Below are 20,283 nucleotides of genomic sequence, written 5' to 3' on the forward strand. Positions count from 1 at the left end.
ACTCACATTGAAGTTCAGTTATATTTCTCAGCTAATGAAATAAACCCTCATCCTGTGTTCACTCTGTGACATTTTGATATCTTCTTTTTCACTAAATTCAGCCCCTTGGGGCTGAATATCAAATATTTTGATATTTGATCCTACTGTGTTGTGAACATGTTTTATTGTCTTCCTAATGGAACTGGACCTTGAGAGACCAGTATAATTTGACTAGGCAGAAAAGGCAGGCAGGACATTATAGGAGGACAGACAGACATGGGACTGTGGAAGTTTATGGTGGCTTAATAAGCAGAAACAGCACACATGAATTATAATGTGTAGATGGGAGAAGTAGTGAAGCCAGAAAATGAGGCTAAAGCCAGACTATGACGCAGCAGCCAATGCTTTTTCACAGAGGATCATTATTATTAGGTTTGTGTTTTAGGAAACTCTGGCAGCCATGTGAAGGATGGGATGAAGAACAAAGGAGGCAGGGAGGCCTGTTAGTTGGTCTATGCACTAGGTGATGAGGTCAGAATAAGGGCAATGAAAGCTAGGATGGAGAAGGGAGATAGGAATTAGCAATATTGTAGGTAGTATAGATGGAGTATGGCTGCTTATCAGAAATGAAGGAGAAGTCATCTGAGATAGCCTTAACAAAAGCAAGGTGGGAGGTGGGAGTCAAAGGACGTGAAAGCATTTCCAGTTTCATAGACTGTGAAAAGATGACACTTTATCAACAGGAGTTTGGGAGGGAAGACACTTTAATGTAACGCTGGAAGACCTGCTAAATTTGGGAGGTGTTGTGTGTGAGATACCTAGGGGATACCCAAACACAGATTCCTGATTGATATTTGGAAATATAATTGGAACCTCTAGAGTGATAAAGACTGCTCCAGTACAGAGGGAATGCAAGATGAGAAAAGGATGGAGGTAGAACTTTGGAGAATCCCTGCATTTCACAGCCGGGTCAGAGAAGGGGAGTTAGCAAAGGAACTGGAGGAAGAACAATGAGAGAGGATGGAGAAAAAGTCATGCTCTGGAAGCCACATGTGGGGCCAGCCCTGAATTCAGCACTGCAAGGCAAGCCCTACAGAGCCCATAGTCAGCAGAGCAGTCTGCCCCCTCAGCCCCATTCTGATTTTCTCCAGCTGCTATATAGAGTTCAACGTATTATTCAACTTTTCATGTAAAAACTCTCAGACATTTTCTAAAAAGTAAGTAGTATAATCCCCTTTGTCCCAGGATTCATAAATATGAAAAGATGCAATATCCCTATGCCATTTGGCAAGTCAAGGGCACTGGAACTCAGGGTTCTTCAAACCTTAGTCCAAGAATCCAACAGCCAAAACCTTCCAAACAAACAAACAAAAGCAACAGAATAAACCAGAGTTGGCAAAAAGTCACACGGATCAAATTACATTTCTTTTTCCATTTTTATGAGGAAACCTGGTACTCACAAAAATATTGAGTTCCTTTCCTACGTTTTACAGCATGGTGTTCTTGTTTCTTTTAAAATCTTATAAGAATTTCCCAACAATCTTCATGTTCCTTAAATCCTTGACAATGCCAAGACATTTCTCCAGGCTGACTTTAGTTAGAATACTAAAGAGATTTCTGGACATTTTACTTCACTGATTATTTTTAGTCAGTGCTTAAACTTAAATGTTTAAGCATGTAATCTGTTTGCTCAGAAAAATATTGATACAGATTGCAGTGACAGACTCTGAGACATGCCTTGGAATCTACATAAGAAACCAATGAGTTATTTAGAAAAAATAATTCATATCTGGATATTGTGATTTAAAACTGCCAAAACAAATAAACTTCAGATGCAAAGATGTTTTTAATAAAGAATATTTAAGGAAAAAAAACTACATAAGATATATCCAAAATGAGAGTGTTTTATTAAGTAGTATTTTTTTTTTAAGAGTCAGAATACAAACAAGAAACTGGAAGTATTTCTAAAATAGAGTACTAAAGACTCAGGACCATAGCTTGGAATTTTGTTTTATAAATCCAATTTTATGCATTTAAAAAACTGTTCTTGCATTTCTTCAGGCTGTCAGATATTTTAATAACTGGATATTTTAATTCTGAATCTAAATGAAAATTGGCTTTGTTTGGTATCAGTGTAGTAAAACTGTTGGTGCCAAGGCAGCTGTATCTACCCTATAGTGGAGGGATGACTTTTTCTACTTTGCCCAGAAAATTAGGCTTTTTTTCATGTAGGATTTCAGCAGTCCTATTTGCTGCTTACTTCTCTTACAAATGCAAACTATACAGACATGCACAAAGCAGAAAACTAAATCCTATCGTCCACTTCCCAGGAAGTAGCCACTATCAATTTGATGTATATATGCATATGCATCCAGATGTTTCTTTTTTAGTACTCAATCTGAATAGGTAGATTTTTTTCATAGGAATATGACAAAATATTCTTCTTTAATTCATGCTTTTTTTGTTAAGAATATGTCAGGAGCGTATTATCTTTATTATGTGTTAGTTGCTCAGTCGTGTCCAACACTTTGCAACCCCATGGACTGGGGCTCACCAGGCTCTTCTGTCCATGGGATTCTCCAGGGAAGAATCCTGGAGCAGGTTGCCATTTCCTTCTCCAGATCTTCCCAACCTAGGGATCAAACCCAGGTCTCCAGCATTGCCGGCTGACTCTTTACTGTCTGAGCCACCAGGGAAGCTCTTATCTTTACTAGCAACATATTTACATGAAACTCTATACCAGGTATTCTTCTAGAAGCTAGAGATACAAAAGTAAAAATAGAAAGAAAGTTTACTTTTTAGAAAAGGGAGGAGGGGCAGAAGATAATAAATGTGAGTGAATAATATGTATTTTTTTAAAAAGTTAAAGATAAAAAGCAGAGATAAATTATACTTTACATAGGGTAGTGTGTTGATCAGTGTGCCAGCTGGCAAAGAACTTCACTCTCAAATGGTTCACATGAAGAGACTGGTGAAGGAGCTATTTGCAGGAGCATGGAGAGGGATGCAAGGCAAAAGAGGCAAGGCGATATTATCCCAAGGGCTGAAGTGGCAAAGAAAGGAAAGAAGAGCCCAGAAGCCATGGGGCCATGGAGGAAGTGCCTCTGGAATGTGGGGATAGAACTAGTGCTAGAGATGCAAGCCTGAAGCAAAGAGAGAGTGGGGAAGAAATACCCTGGCCTTTCTCTGGTCCCTTTCTCTGCTGTTCTGCTGATCTACTCACTGACAGAACCCAGAAGGAAGTCAAGGGCATGGAAAGTGGTGAGAAGTATTCAGATTTCAGATGATGTGACGGTAGAGCCAGTAGGCTTTGCTGATTGGTTTGAGGAGTGAAGGAAAGCAAAGTACCAGGGATAACAGCTATGTTTTTAGCCTGAACTATAGATTGACAGAGGATAAGATAATCAGATAGCATCCTGACTCAATGGACATGAACTTGAGCAAACTCTGGGAGATAGCAAAGGACAGGGAAGCCTGGCATGCTATAGTCTCTGGGGTCACAAAGAGCCGCATATGACTCAGGGACTCAATAACAACCATGACTGATTAATTTGAGTTACCATTATTGAAACGGAGATGGCTGAGGAAGAAACAGTTTATGTGAGTTAAGACTTTGGGTTTTGTACATGTCTGGTTTGTGATGCTTATTAAAAATACAAGTGGAATGGCTAGTAGTCAGGTGTATGAGTTTGGAGTTAGAGGAGACATAAATTTGGGATTAATCCACAATTAAATGGCCAATGAAGCTGATTAAGATCACCTCTAAAGGATAAGGAAAGTAAATCAAGGACACTGCCAATAGGGTCCTCCAGCACTTAGAGGTCAAGAGGATCAGATGAAGCCAGCAGAGATGGGGAAGCTTCCAGCAAAGTAGGAAGAAACTGCGAAAGGCTGGTGAACTTAGAACCCAAGTGAAGTGAGTATTTCACAGAAAAAGGAGTAATCAGCAGAATCAGATGCTATCGACCAGGGGATCTGGCAGCACAGAAGACCCCAACAACCCTGGTGAGAATAGTTGTGTTGGAACAGAGAAGATGAAAGCCTGATTGTAGTGAGTTATCGAGAGAATGAGGAAGTGAAGACAGCAAATCCAAACAACGGTATTAGAAGTTTGGCAATGAAGAGCAGCTATAATGGAGGAGAATTTGGATGAATAGAGGGTGGTTTAATATGAGATATATCACACAGTTGTATGCTGATGCGAATGATTTCTGCAGGAAGTAGAAAGTGACAATGCAGGAAGGACAGGGCATGATTGCCAAAGCAAAATTCTTGAGGAGGCGAGACAATATGAGTTTCTGTGATGCCGTGCACAGGGGAGAAGTTGTCCCATATGGGCACAGAGACTGTTGGAATGATGTAACCAGTGGGAAGATAGAGGCAGATAGAACTAGATGTAGGAAGATAAGGCAGACCTCTGCTAATTGCTGCTATTTTCTCAGTGAATTTATTAACAGAACCAAAGTCATCAGCTGAGAGTGAAGCTAGGGAAGATGCTGGAGGGCTGAGAAGAGACTCTGAAATGATCCCTCTGGTGGAGAGAAGAAGCTTACCAGAGAAGTGTGGTGAGACTGTGTGACAGCAGAAACTAAATTTCAATAAGCCTAGCTAGCAGAGCAGAATTCCTCCACCTGCTTCCTTTCTCCACAGTCAGCAGCTCAGGTGCAGATATGGCACAGGTAGAGAATTGAGTTGTTCCAGGGTTTTGAGTTTCCCTTTATAATGGCTATGTGCATGCATGCCAAGTCACTTCAGTTGTGTCCAACTCTTTGCAACCTTATGGACTGTAGCCCACCAGGCTCCTCTGTTCATGAGATTCTCCAGGCAAGAATACTGGAGTGGATTGCCATGCCCTCTTCCCAACCCAGGGATTGAACCTGAGTTTCTTAATGTCTCCTATGTTGCCAGGCAGATTCTTTACCACTGCACCACCTATAATGGCTGCAAGGCAGTTTACTTTTCGTGACCAAAACAAAAAGTTTGTTTTAAATTCGGGAGTCCAGCTATGGTCTATTTAATCCATCACAGTAAATGAAACAAGATGTTTAAGCAATACTAAGCATAATTTAATCTAGGATTTAATTATATTTTTGTATTTGGAGAGTTTGAAGCAATTTATTTTGAAAGAACCTTAGAAATATGTAGGGATGATGAGGCTGCTTGTAATGTCATTTGATCTTTAGGATTTATACTAAGAAGTAAAGTTTGAAAGCCAGCTTGTGAAGAAGTTTGTTAGTCAGTGGCTTACTGGCACACCTGTATATATGCCCACATGGGTGTGCAGTCAAGGAGGCCAGGTTGAATTTAAGGCACTCAGCTGGGCTCAGGTCTGCTCCTCAGGTCTTCCTTCAAAGGCCCAGGCTGAAATGGCTGTATGTTTCCTCATGGTAATAGCAGACTACAAGAGCTGGGTGCAGAAACACACACCGTCCCTTAAGATCTTGGCTAAAAACTGGCACTAAAACCCGTGTTCACAGTCCGTTGGCCAAGTGAAGTTACATAGCCAGACCCAACGTCAATGGGGTATGAAAATATGACCTGCTTAATGTGGGAAGCACTTCAAATTTCCACAGCAAAGAAGAAAATGTGTCATTTTATTATTGGAGAGAACTGGGAACCATAATCCTCATCTGGTGGTAGGATAAGACTTCTTAACATCATTGAGAACTTCAAAGACAGAGGACTGAGGTTTCATATACACAAGTATTTGATATTATACATGATACAATCTGAAATGTCAGAAGCTCTCTGGACTTCTGGGTTCAGTGGTCTGAATCCCCATCTATCCCTTTCCTAATCTCCTAAACTGGTATTGTTGTCACATGGGTCCCCGTGATCTTATATTTATGAACTGAACACAAGTTCGCCCTCAGAAAAACAGCCCTTCCTTCCCTCCCAATCTGGTTTTGTGCTTGGAAAAGTTCCCACTTTAAGAACCTTAAGCTCTATAAATTTAAAAGAACTGTTTCTTCGGGCAAACATTTTTTTAATTCAGATAAAGTTTCAGAATGGCATCTGTCTGGAAATGATGAGGGAAGGGAGACTTATAAGGGCTATTGCAGATAACTGACTTAAAATGCTGGGCATGAAACAGTAGTTACCAAAGCCATTATCAGATACAGTTTTATCACTGGGTTCTTAAAGATTTAAATAAAAAGAAATTTTAAAAAAGGCAGGAAAAAAGTTTTCTTTGAAGTCTCAGAGTTGTTTGTCTTTGCAAGCAGAAGCAATGTTCTTGCCTCTTAGCAAAGTACTTTTCCTATTGATTCAACACTTCATTGCTTTTCTCTCTTCTTAGGACTTGAATGGGGGTCTCTTTCAGTGCTCAGAAGTCTTTTCACTAGATAATTTCCAGATTCTTAGATCCTTTCATCTTTGTCCACAGTTTCCTTCAGTTTGTTTCTTTTGATTCTGTTATGTGATGCTCTTCAGGGATTGTTGAATCCTTGAAGCTGTATTCCAACTCTGTTTAATGTTTTAAACACACACACACATTCTTTTAAAGAAAAGTGAATGTAGTTTGAAAATCATGATGAATCACTAAACATATTGTTGGATATTTTGGTCATCTTTCTTCTTCAGTGAGAAATTTTAGCTTCCTTGAATTCTGTGTATTCTGCAGAGGCACTTAACTTACTTGCAATAAGCCCTTCAAACCCCTCAGTGCATTATCAAGTGCAAAACATCACACTTATTTTTTGGTCTGAATTTATGAGACAACAGTTCCAGAATCATGGCTTGCATTAAGGCCCTGAAGTTCTTCCATGTTATAGTTAGTACAAATCCTGAGCCAGAATCATTGAACAATGCAAGGTAAAGCTAGTCAGGGACAGAAAACCTGTATTTTATGCTCCATTTTTATTTAAGAAAATTGTTTGGCTTCTTGAATATTTTTTAAAAAAAGAAAAGGTTAGTCTTATGGCCATCATTAGGTCTTTTACCTTTAGGTTATTTACCTTAATTTGCCCTTGTTACTACTTTTTATGTAAGAAAATAATCAACTGACTGTATTGGCATTTTAAAATCCAGCTTATTAACTAGATATTAAAATTCTCAGACAAGGCACTGAATTGTCCAACTTTGTTGATTAATTTGAGATGTTTGCCATATTAATAATTTGATAAATAAAAATTGTTTTTTGCTACTCTAAGCCACCTCAGCCCCCAAATATTAGGAAAATATTTCATTTAATGAGCATTTATTAAGTGTCTTTAAGTGAAAAGGATTGGTCCTTCTCTGTAATCTCCCTCAGGAAATAGTTTCATGAAGGTAGATAATACATTATATTCAATTAATTTCCAATATAATATCCTAAGGCATTTTTGTTAACTCAGTGGTTATCCAATTAATAATAATTAAAAGCATTTTTTTTTCAGACTAAATCACTGATCTCTTGGTAGTAATTGCCTCAATAGAATAGCAAAATGGAGTCAGAAATAAGTATTTGACTCCATCTGGATTAAATTAATAGTGTTTACATTGCCTTTTGATGGACAAAGACAAGAATAAATGCCTTTAGGGTGAAATTGCATGAAGTGATTTAAGGGAGCAGTGCTCACCCTTATTTTAAGCTATAATAGCTTTACAGTCTAGTCTCTTCACCAATAATTGTTTATTCTCACTATTTTCCAATCTTTGTGGGCATATTTCAAAAAAGGAAAGATTGTGTATTAAAAGAGACTTCCCTTCTAGCCTCAAATAAGAATACAAATACAGAATCTGAGTCTAATTATCCAGCAGTATGTTATTCCCCAGAAGAAAAAACATGTTTAATCTTTTCGACTTTTTAGAAGACTTAAGAGAAAGCATCACTTCTCATTGGTAGGAGAAACAAATATATAGTTTACATTGTTTCTTTTCTTTTAAATTTTAGAATTTCAAACAGAAATTACTTCCTTACTCTTCTTTCCCATTTCCTTCCTCCCCTTTTCCCTCCCCTAGGACACAGTCCCAAAACATGCAGTGTTGCAGACTAAGGCAGGCATCTGCCCTTGAAGGAGAGGACCACAGTGGCCCAGAGCAAGCTGTCAGAGCTCAAATCCAGCAGGAGAGTGGCCACCCAGGATGGCTGCCCCATGTAGGGGTCAGAGTCAGAGCTGGGTAAGGAGGGTGTCCACAAAGGGCAACCTGGTGTAGGCTGTCAGAGCCCAGAAAGAGGGAGGAAAGCATCCAGGCATGAGGCTACCCAGCACAGAATGCTGAAGCCCAAATAGGGTAAGCAGGTGTCCACAAGGTGAGGACAGGGCATCTCAACCTGAGTGAGATGAGTGTCCATGTGGGTAAAAGGGTGGCAGCAGAGATGGGTTACATACTAGGAGACTGATGAAATAAGTAAATAAATTAAGGATATTAAGAGTTAGGTTCCTAATGGTCAGAGTAGGAAGATACAGATATGGGAAGGAAGAAAACTGGAGTGAACCCCATGGTATTGGATCGAAATTGGAGGTATCAGTATAAACTCCTGACTTTCAATATAAATGAGTATAAAGACATAGAAAAGCTAATATGTAAGTAAATAAAACTATTGTTTTAATATATTTGCATCTATGTTTTAGATATGGATATACATAACTAGCTGTGTCTACTGAGAGGGCTTGGGAACAGCCAAACTCTTAAGAGTAATGAACACACCCAGCACCCAGAGCTTGAGTCATAAATATGATTTTCCATTAACAGCAGCCTAGATTTCTTGGAGAATTATCCTAGACCTGGGTCAGGGAGAGTATAAGATGAGCATGTAACATCTTATTATATCAAAAAGCGAGGAAGTGCTCCAAGAATGATGAAAGTGATATGTGAAAGTGTTAGTCACTCAGTCATGTCCGACTCTTTGTGACCCCATGGACTGTAGCCCACTAGGCTTCTCTGTCTATGGAATTCTCCAGGCAAGAATGCTGGAATGGGTTGCCATTCCTTTCTCCAGGGGATCTTCCTGACCCAAGGAACAAACCCAGGTCTTCTGCATTGCAGGCAGATTCTTTACCATCTAAGCCACCAGAGAAGCCCCCAAGAAAGGGAAAATCTCAAAAGCATAGAGAAGCCAGCTTTAGGGGGCTGCCCCTGACCAAATCAGGGATTATTTGAGAATTAAAATAATCTATTGAAAAAAAAACAGGAAACCATGAATCCAAACAAATTTAAATCATGAATGAATTGAAAATTTAGTGAGAAGCAGTTTCAAAGTACTAAAGAAAGTAAGAGTAACTTTCAATGGAAAAGCAGATGCCACGTTAACCAGGTGATCAAAGTGAACTTCAACAGCAATGGGTCAAATCTAAATTGTACATCACTTTAGCTGTAGCAAAGAGAACATCGTGGTAGTCCTACCAAAGATAAATGACCTGAATATAATCAAAGAAATGTCAAATGAGCCCAAATTAAGTGTTATTGTACAAAATATCTACCAAGTGATCCTTAAAATTGTCAAGGTTGTAAAAGTCAAAGGAAGACCAACTTCTTCAAGACTGAAGAAAACTAATGTGACCACTAAATACCCTGTGTGGTTCTGAACCAGATCCTTTTGCTATAGCGTATGTAATTAGGATGATTGGCAAAGCTTAAATGGGGGCTGAGGATTAGAAGTTAGCAATGACTCAGTGTTAATCTCCTGATTTTGATGGCTATTCTGTGGTCATGTAGGAGAATGTAATTGTTGGAAAATGAACAGTGAAGTAGTCAGGGATGATGACACATCAGCTTAGCAGCATGCTCTCCAGTTGTTCAGGAAAAACAAGTTTCTGTTCTGTACTGTGCTTGCAACTTTTTAAAACCTTTACTACTGTTCCAAGTTTTAAAATAAAATACACTTATAGTAAATTTTTTTGTGTACAGTGAAATAAATCTCATTATTTAATTTTGATTGTTCCCACCTTTTACTTGTGTACTCTCAGTAGTACACAAATTATATCTGGAGCTCAAGGGTAAAGACTGTGTCTCACTCATCTTTGTACCCCACAAAGTACCCAGAACATGGTAGTCACTTCCCTTATTTATAGTCCCACTTTTTACTGTCAACTTTAATAATGCTTCAAGAAAAACATATTAAAATGGCAATGTCTGAGAAATATTTCTCACTTTTCTCTAAATGCCTCAACACACATCTCATTAAACCCCATCCCATCCCCCAAATAAAATAAAATTAAATAATAGAAATGCATATCTTAGACAATCAAAGTCTTTATTATGCTTACTACTTAGTCACTTCATTGTTGTTAATGATGGTGCCGCTGTTGTTGTTTAGATTTTACCATTAGGCTACTTTTTTTCCTACCGTATCCACCTTTTAATATAGAGCTCCTGCATTTCCTTTAGTAGAAATGCCACATGACCCACTTTTTTTTTTTTTAACACACAGCATGCATTAGAGACCTTGTTGTCCACATTCTGATTTTTTTTTTTTTTTTTTTTTTTTGGCTTCCAAACAGACAATTTGAGCCATGATATCGGGAATTGCCTAAGGCCAGTCAGCCACTCACTTTGTCCAGCACAGCCATCTTTATCAGAGGGTGGTGCTGTGGAAAGAATTTCACCGTTTTACTATATTTTGTCATTAGCATTTTATAAAATGTAGTGTGTGCTAAGTGGCTTCAGTCCTGTCCAACTCTATGCAACCCTATGGATCATAGCCCACCAGGCTCCTCTGTCCAAGGGATTCTCCAGGCAAAAATACTGGAGTGAGTTGCCATTCCCCACCCCCACAGGGGATCCTCCCAACCTAGGGATCGAACCCGCATCTCTTATGTCTCCTGCACTGGCAAGCGAGTTCTTTACCACTAGCGCTACCTCGGAAGCCCTTATAAAACGTAGAGGAAGTAGGAAAATGGAATAGTTGATATTAGTGAAAAATAAGGATTTCATAGAAGTAATACTATTGAGATAAAGATAGAAATCAGTGGACAGGCCAAATGCTGTAGATTGCATTCCTATTCAGATGTTCATTGAACCTTAAGTTCGTTGAACATTAAGCCAGGTGACCCAGTGTTTTATTATGGGGGGGAGGATCCAAGTTTACAGCATGTATATTGCATATTAGAAATACATATTTGAAGATTGTGTTTAAGTTGGTATAGTTAGACTTAACTTATATGTTTGATAGTCAGCTTTCATTTATGCTTTCAGAAAGGCTTTATATATGAAAGTCGCAGACTGCCTATAGAGTTCATGAGCGAAAAAGTCTGCTTCTCTCCTAAAATTCAGATAACTTTTCCAGAGTTGTAATTTCTAGCAGCTGTGACCTGGGGATGGAGGGACGGTTGAGAGCAATCACATAGGTGGCCAAGATGATCACCTCCTCCCTTAGCAGTGCCACTGGAATTATAGATGTCCCACCCACCCATAAATCTCATATGTGAGTATCCAGGAGAAATGATCATCTTTTCTCTTTTTTAGCTGTAGGCTTGGTTAAAGCCAAGATTGTCATAGATTTTGTATAAGGTTTTCACTGAGATTCAAAATTCAAATTCAATTCTGAGGGCTGTGTCCTACCATTCTTTTCCTGTTTTAACATAAAATGTCTGGAATGCAGGTCAATTAAAGATAGAGAAGGGAGAGAATAAAAGTAGAAAGAGATAAGGAAGAGAAAGAAGAGGCAGAAAGACAACAGGAAAATAGAAATAAAGCTTGGAAGAGGGAAATGCTGATAAAAAAGACAACGAAGAATACTAAGACAGAGGGATTCAAATCTGACTTCATGACTCTAGATCTGGACACCAGATCCAGAATGTTCCTTCTAACTTCTTTTTTCCCTCAACATTAAAGGGTCAAGAGCACCCTGTTATGGCCCCCGTCACGGGGTCCAACTTCCAAGTCACCATGTTACGTAGTAAGGACAATAACATTTGCATTTGCACAGTGTTCTGTATTTTTTATTAAAGTATAGTTCATTTACAGTGTTGTGTTAATGCGGCTGTACAGGAAAGTGAACTCAGTTATATCTATATATTTTGCTTTTTATATTCTTTTCCATTATGGATTATCCTAAGAAATTAGATATAGCTCCCTAATGGCAACCCACTCCAGTGTTCTTGCCTGGAGAATCCCAGGGATGGGGGAGCCTGGTGGGCTGCCATCTATGGGGTCGCACAGTCGGACACGACTGAAGCGACTTAGCAGCAGCAGAAGCTATACAGTAGGACCTTGTTTATCCATTCTAAATGTAATCTACTAACCTCAAACTCCCAGTCCATCCCTCCTCCTTCCCCCACTCCCTTGGCAACCACAAATCTGTTCTCTATGTCTGTGAGCCCGTTTCTGTTTAGTAGATAGATTCATTTGTGCCATATTTGAGATTCTACATGTGTGATATCACATGGTATTTGTCTCTTTCTGACTTATTGCACTTAGTATGATAATCTCTAGTGTATCCATGTTACTATAAATGACATTGTTTCCTTCTTTCTTATGGTTGAGTAGTATTCCATTGTATATATACACTATATCTTCTTTATCCATTCATCTGTTGTTAGACATTTGGGTTGTTTCCATGTCTTGGCTATTGTGAATAGTGCTGTTATGAACATAGGGGTGCATGTAAGTTTTTGAATTATGGTTTTATCCAGCTATATGCTGAATCATATAGTAATTCTAGTTTTAGTTTTCTGAGGAGTCTCCTACTGTTTTCCATAGTGGCTGCACCAACTTACATTCCCACCAACATTGTAGGAGGGCACCCTTTTCTCCAAACCATTTCCAGCATTTGTTATTTGTAGAATTTTTAATGATGGCCATTCTAACTGGTGTGAGGTGATATTTCATTGTAGTTTTGATTTGCATTTGGCTTCCCTAGTGGCTCAGCGGTTAAAAAAAAAAAATCTGCCTGTCGTGCAAGAGCCTCAGGAGACATGGGTTCAATCCCTGGGTCAGAAAGATCCTCTGGAGAAGTCAATGGCAACCCATACCAGTATTCTTGCCTAGAGAATCCCATGGACAGAGGAGCCTGGTGGGCTACAGTCCATAGCGTCGCGAAGAGTTGGACACAACTGAAGCAACTTACCAATAATTAGTGATGTTGAGAATCTTTTCATGCACCTATTGACCATCTGTATGCCTTCTTTGGAGAAATATCTATTTAGATCTTCCCACTTTTTGATTGGGTTGTTTGTTGTCTTTGTTGTTGAGTTATAAAAGGTGTTTGTATATTTTGGAGATTAAGCCCGTATGGGTCACATCATTTGCAAATATTTTCTCTAATTCCATAGGTTATCTTTTTGTTTGTGGTTTCCTTTGCTATGCAAAAGCTTTGATTAGGTGCCATTCGCTCTTTTTTTTTTTTTTTTTGGTATTGCCTTGGGAGATTGGTATGACTTGGGAAATACTGGTACAATTTATGTCAGATAATATTTTCCAGTGCCCTCTTCTGGGAGTTTTATGGTGTTGTATCTTATGTTTAAGTCTTTAAGCCATTTAGAGTTTATTTTTGTGCATGGTGTGAGGATGTGTTCTAACTTCATTGATTTATGTGTGGAGAGTTGGTGATGGACAGGGAAGCCTGACATGCTGCAGTCCATGGGGTTGCAAAAAGTCTGACACGATTGAGCAACTGAACTGAACTGTCCAACTTTCCCAATACCACTTACTAAAGAAACTATCTTTTTCCCCTTGAATATTTGTGCTTCCTTTGCCAAGCTTAATTGACCATAGTTGTGTGGGTTTATTACTCTATTCTGTTCCATTAACCCATATGTCTGTTTTTGCATCAATATCACACTGTTTTGATAAGTATAGCTTTGTAATATTGCTTGAAGTCTGGGAGGGTTATGCCTCCTACTTAGTTTTGTTTTGTTTTGTTTTTCCCATAATATTGCTTTGGAAATTCTGGGTCTTTTAATGGTTCCCTATAAATTTTTGTATTATTTGTCCTAGTTCTGTGAAAAATGTCATGCGTAATTTGATAGGGATCACATTAAATCTGTAGATTACTTTGGGTAGTATTGCCATTTTAGTAATGTTAATTCTTCCAATCCTGGAGCATGGGATAGCTTTCCATTTCTTTGAATACTGTTTAATTTCCTTTATTAATGTTTTCTAGTTCTCAGAATATAAGTCTTTTTGTTCAGTTTTATTATCAGGTATCTCTTTTTTTTTTTTAAGTTTTTTTTTTACATTCCCTTTTTGATATTTCATTGTCAGTGTAAAGAAATGCTACTGGTTTCTGAATGTTAATCTTGTATCCTACTACTTGTATCTTACTCCTAGGAGTCCTTAGGATTTCTATATATAGTATCATGTTAGATGCATATAGTGACAATTTGATCTATTCCCTTCCAATTTGGATACTTTTGTTTCATTTCCTTATCTGACTGCTGTGACCAGGACTTCTAATACTGTATTGAATAGAAGTAGTTAGAGTGTGCATCCCACTTTCTGAAGCACTTTGGTGACATTTTTGCTATGTAGAAACTGAGACCTAAAAGGATTTAATTTTTTTTTTAATGGGGTAGGTGTTGTTTGTGAATGTCAGACTTTATCTCAAAATTTGACCTGATACTTAAAGCTCTGTTTTTGTGCTTTTCTTCCCATTCCACATTACTTATGTGTTTAAAGTAAATAGGAAATGAATAGTTATACTCAACTGTAAGTAGAGAAAGTATGGTGTTAGTGTTTAGGGCTATAATTAGCTAACCCTTATAAAATTAGAAAACTAAGCCAGTGCATGTACTGCTTATTGGATTGGCCAAAAAGTTCATTCAGATTTTTCCATAAGATATTACAGAAAAACCCAGATGAAGTTTTTGGCCAACCCAATACATAAACACATATACTATATAACATCTCAAAGTTGTTTTTAGATGGTGAGATTTTAAACCACTTGTCTGTTTTGTATTTTCTAAATCTTCTACAATGAACATATATCACTTTCATAAAAAAATATAAGAATCTAATGCAAATAAAGAAAATATATAAGAAATTTTATTTAAATCTTTTAACTTCTGCCCTCTTTCCTCTGTACAGATGCTAAAAGATACAGGAGGGATATTCAAATAAATAGCATTGAATGACAGTAAGCAATAATAATAGCTACTCAGTGAAATTAAGAAAAATTGTATTTACTTCTGAGATTAAAAATATATATACAATTTTTTGATTCTACATTGGCTATATATTGGCTGTCAAAGTATTGTTGCCTATTTTAACCTAGAAAAACAATAGCATTTTGCCATTCTCTCTCCCTCAAAGATTTCTAAGCCATAGTAATTTATGGGCAACTTGCAAATGAAGAACAACTATTTCTGGAGGAGTGAATATCTGCCAGCCACAAGGCATTCTGGATCATGGGCAACCAAATATAACTCATCGCTATACTTACTTGAAGAATATTGCTGAGGACTTCATTGTTTTACTATACCCTCTATGAGAAGTTCCTCCTGTTATTTTTAGTATCAGAAGTGGCTTTACTCCTGCTAAGTCAGATTTGGGCCTATGTCTCTTATATTAGTGGCTGAGCAAATATAGCCCAACACGTAGTGGAGACATGTAGCAAAGAGCCCTCGTAGCCCAACGCAAGCAGAGACCCAGCCTTACAGCACACACTGCAGGTACTAAGATCACCTCCAGATTCATCCGCATCCTCCCTACCCTCTCAGGGCCTGGTGCCCTCATCCACTTGTTGTCTATTTTATTTCTCTCTTTATATCATGTGTATTTTGGTAAATAATATTAAATCCCTTGGGAGATTAAAAAAGGCCATAGAAATATATGTATTCATTGACATATACATATATACATATACATTCTAATTATGAATATGTGAAACCTTGATCTTTGGCTATGTCAGTTATGTTTTTCACACTCTATCTACCACAAGTAATACTCAACAAGTAACTTACAACATACTACCCTAAATCCTTGTTATTTAAAATCTTTGTAACCCATAGCCCTTAGTATGCCATGAACAATTAGTGGCAAAGCCATTTCTATCCAAAGAAACTGGCTCCAGGTCTGAATTCAACCACATGATCCCTTTGGCCTTGCTCTACTGTTGCACCTCTTCAGGTGGTAGCAGAATTTGCTAGACTGCCCTCAAGAGGAAATAGAACTATTTCTTCCCTCTAGGTACTCTGACTGTAAAAACAGCCATGACTTGTTTGTAAAGTCAGAGACGGGAGAAGAGTGGCACGAGTAGGAGGGAAACAGGGAGAGAGAACAGTTTTTGACATAATTTACTATCTGATCATAGAAAGACATGAATAACTATTTCCAGTTTTGGGAAAAGAAAATCAGATGCACGTTAGATAATGGTAATGTTATGCCCAGAGTCCAAGTCCCCAAAACTGAGAGAATAAGATGTCCACAGCAATGCAAAAGCATAAAGGGGTTTATTACTAGCTTGAGCCAAGGCCCAGGTTTCATCCAGCACAGTGGAATCTGACAAGGGCCCCGAGTTCTGAATCACATCTACTTTTATACAGACGGTTCTTTGTTTCTGTAACAGCATGGCTGATTGGTTAAACCATACACGCGCGGGGGACTTTTAAACCTTGCATCCCTATCTGGATTGGCTCGGGTCTGGCGCAGGCGGAGGGCTACGGGGATTTTTCTGACTGGTCTAGCTACATTGCCTGCAGGCCTGCCCCTTAGAGCCTGTCCTGGCTTCAGTTTGGTCCTAACATTCCCCCCTGTCTTCAGCTACATAGAGGAATCTTCCTCTTTATTTTGGGGCAGGGCCTGATACTGTTGCCTCAGTACCATCAGTTGGATGGTATTGACGCGGTCTTTTATAAAGGCAACAAGCTTAGTTATTATGCATGGACCAAAAGTAAGTATTAATAGTAGCACTATTAGAGGGCCCACCACGGTAGAAATTAACGTTGTTAACCACAGGGACTGTTGGAACCAGAACTCAAATTAATTTTGAGACATTTTTTTTTCTTTTTTGATTTAGCCTTTTTTTTATCTTGGCCAGGGACTCCCTGATTATCTCTGAGTGATTTACATAAAAACAACGTTTTCCCCTTAACACAGCACATAGGCCCCCTGAGAGACTTCATCATACTCAAGATACTTTTTGGGAATTGGTGCGGAGGTCTCTTTCTTCTGTAATTTCTTCCTGCTGTGCATGGGCGTAGGCCTGCCTAGCAAAGCAGAAGTCTCTCTACCTGATCTAAGTTGGGGTTTTTCACATCTGAAACCAGCTTTTACCCTTGTAGTTGCAGCAATTTAGTTGGTCCCTCTCAGAGATGAAATAGACAAGGGCCAAACAAGAGACCTAACAGGATGGTCATCTCTGGTCCCTGGAAACAGAAGGCAACATTTGGGGTGAGGGTTACAGGGTTTGTGACCCCTTCTGATCGGTTGGTGGTGAGGCAACAGAGCAGTGCTCCAAGAATCTTGTGTTCAGTCTGAAGTCTTTTACCTGGGTGGGGGCTCAAAGACATTGTTATGCATATTTCTTTGAGTAGGAACCAGGACTCTGTCTGGAGGCTGTACCAACCTTTGATTGTTTCTGTTTTCGTATCCCCTCCCTTCCCTGATTAGCAATTGTTTGAATCCAAGCTTTGGAATTCAGGGAAGGCCAAGGAGGCTGAACAAAGTCTATATCCTACAGATAAGAAATGGAGAACACAGAGCAGATCTGTACTCCAGAGCCCCACAGAGTCCGGCTCAGTTTTAATTTTAGGGAACTAGGCAACAATGACTATGATAACTTTCTGTCAAAATGTGGCATAGGACTGCCCCAGCTTGGAGTATAGACACTGAATCGGAAGTATTTCTGAGTTCCAAGTTTTAGATCTGAGTCTTGTATGATTAAAATCTTAATCTCATTTCTTTTTAGAAGAATAGGTCTGAAACCCAGTCTGGACCTGGCACTTCAGGGAGGCTTGTAGCCATGTAGCCAGTTGCCTAGTTTTATAAAAAGTAAGGTTAGTAGCTTCCAGCAGACATTGTTTTGAAAATGGTGGCATCCAAGCCTGACACGACTCAGAAAACTCAAGTGTTTAGCAATACAAGGTCTAATCTGAAAGTACACCCATAGCATCACCTAGTTATTTCCCAGGATATTTGAACCATAGCTACTCTATTTTGACTTTTAATTGTAAACTATTTTTAATAGCCAAAGCAGATTTTACCGTTAATGACAGTGTTTTTCTAGATATGAGAAGATACAAGAATTGGGACTCATAAAATCTTTTCCTGAAAAGATCTAACTATCTGATGGCCTGTTTTGCCAGTTTTTCCCAGAGCACAGAGTGCCTCATTTCTGATTTTTACCCTGAATTCCTTTCAGGGGCATTGAAAGTCAGCAGTTGCAGTGACCATGATTTAATCTTTGTAGATGCAGATGGCGAGTGTCAGTCTTCAGTTGGTAAAGCCCCTTTTTGCTCATAAACTTGACTTTTTGAGGGGGGCACGTCATGACCATTTTATCCCAGGGTGCTGAGAGTATCCATTTTCAGGTAAACAGGCCACTCAATGTGCTGTTACTGGACTAGGCCATGAAACAGTATCTAAAATTCTCTGGACCACCACTACTTTTTGGTCCAGGAAAATATTCCCTCTTGTTGCTTCTTACCGTATCTAGAGTTACACTGTTACCATTATTGATCTCATATGGGACTATATATTATTCTATTAGAGGCCTCACACACATACAGTGTAAGAAACAGCAATTTTGTAAAACAGGTGAAATACAAATAACATAGCCAGCAGTATTAGTAAAGTCACAAGTAAGACTTATGTTAAGAACTTTCATTAGATGTAGCCCAGTATATCTTCAGGTCATCTGATTTAGTCTGCTCTGTAGAATCTTTATCTTTCAGGGAAATTATATATTGGCACCATCTATAAGGAATATAGCCCAGTTTTTTAGTGTCACTAGACTGATTATCTTTAGTATGATTTAATTTTTTAAGTAAATTTTCTCAGGGCCAACCAGTTAGTCTGGTAATAGAGAAATTTACCAAGATAACCCAGAACTAGACACAGGTTATTGGCCACAAACCCAACAATTGGATTGATTTTGAAACTAGCATAGGATCAGGCCTATGATAGAAAAGCATTTGACTTATATGTAAAGGTCTAAGAAGTCAAGAAAACATAAACGATCATACGAATCAGGTCCAGCATCTTGGGGAAGCTGTCTACCTCTGATGTCGTCATCTTCTCATCCTGGTGTAGTGTAGTTTCTCCTGATAAAAAAAGTCTTTCCATCTATGTTGGAGACAGTCCCTTAGATTATGTCTTTTTTCAGTTCTGGTTGCAGGTCATGAGGCATCTGATCTTCATCCAAAGACAGATTACTGAGATAAGCTTCAGAAACAAACTTAGGGTGTTCTTCAAGAATTCAGTTAAATTTTACATTAACATTATGTAACAGCAAAGAACTATCTAAGAGATGAGTCTTACTAGATGCAGACCTCCATTAACAAACTGGTATTTAACATTTCGAAATATCTTTTTTTTCCTTAAAGTTACTCTTATTTTTATTAAATATAACCAAATTAAGGCTAGTTTGTTTGCAAAATAGGTCTGTTTTTACTGATTTTGGTCTAATGATTTTTATAACCATAATTGATTATAGGCTTTTTATTTTGCTGAAACATTTATACAGTTTCAGACTGAACTTTTAAAATAAAACAGGGCTGGGAATCTCACACCAAAGGCTTATCACAGATTTTGCCTAACAAATCTGAGTGAATTTTTCCCTTTTCAAGGTTTCAAAAATTTCTTGAGATTTTTTTTTATCTGTGAGATAACCTTCCTAACTCATTTGATAGACTTACTGGAAACCTAAGAACTTCCAATTTTTGGAGGAGTCAGATAGAAAATATAATTGTTTTGTTTATAATGTTTAATTTTACCAAAGTATTGTCATAATTAGTTTGAGAAGAAGATTTTCCCTACTCCCTGAAAACATAAGATTCAACCCCATAATTTTTTTTAGATAGAAACCATAAAAGTTATAAGCATATTCACTGGTTTATTCAGTCCTTTTGCTGACTTTTGTGAAGTCATCAGGTTTTTCATTAAAATACCAGGACATGTTAGAATGTTAAAAACTCCATATAATTTTTAGGATATCTGTATTAGTAATTTTACCCTACATTATAATATGAGCAGATGTATTACTCATTTGATCATCTTTTTTTATGTAATTTAACCAACCAAATAAACACAGTTTAATATCTCTCTTTGGGATGCTTCAGGGGCCCTCTGAAGCACCCCAAAGTTAGCTAGAAGCCAAAAGTGCTTCATAGAATAATTTATGAAGTTTTGTCAACAAATATCAGAAAGGTTTTGAGCACTCAGTCAGATGGGACTATAGGTCACTTTGAAACAATAGCTATTCACTCAGCCAAAGTAACAATA

At 38.2% G+C, this 20,283-nt stretch overlaps 1 protein-coding gene across 8 annotated transcripts in view; it reads left to right on the forward strand.

Annotated features, from left to right (window-relative positions):
* Positions 1-20,283, forward strand: part of VEPH1 (ventricular zone expressed PH domain containing 1) — a 384,254-nt gene that overhangs the window by 316,819 nt on the left and 47,152 nt on the right. The window contains exon 14 of one of the 8 annotated variants that reach the window (XM_069561349.1): positions 7,921-9,091. The exons of the other annotated variants lie outside the window; for them this stretch is intronic. Coding sequence (XP_069417450.1) covers positions 7,921-7,974 — 54 coding nt within the window. The 3' untranslated portion in view covers positions 7,975-9,091. Of the gene's footprint in view, positions 1-7,920; positions 9,092-20,283 lie in introns of those variants that run through there. 8 annotated transcript variants of the gene reach the window in all.

This window comes from Ovis canadensis, chromosome 1 (genome assembly GCF_042477335.2).
Source record: "Ovis canadensis isolate MfBH-ARS-UI-01 breed Bighorn chromosome 1, ARS-UI_OviCan_v2, whole genome shotgun sequence".
NCBI lineage: Eukaryota > Metazoa > Chordata > Mammalia > Artiodactyla > Bovidae > Ovis > Ovis canadensis.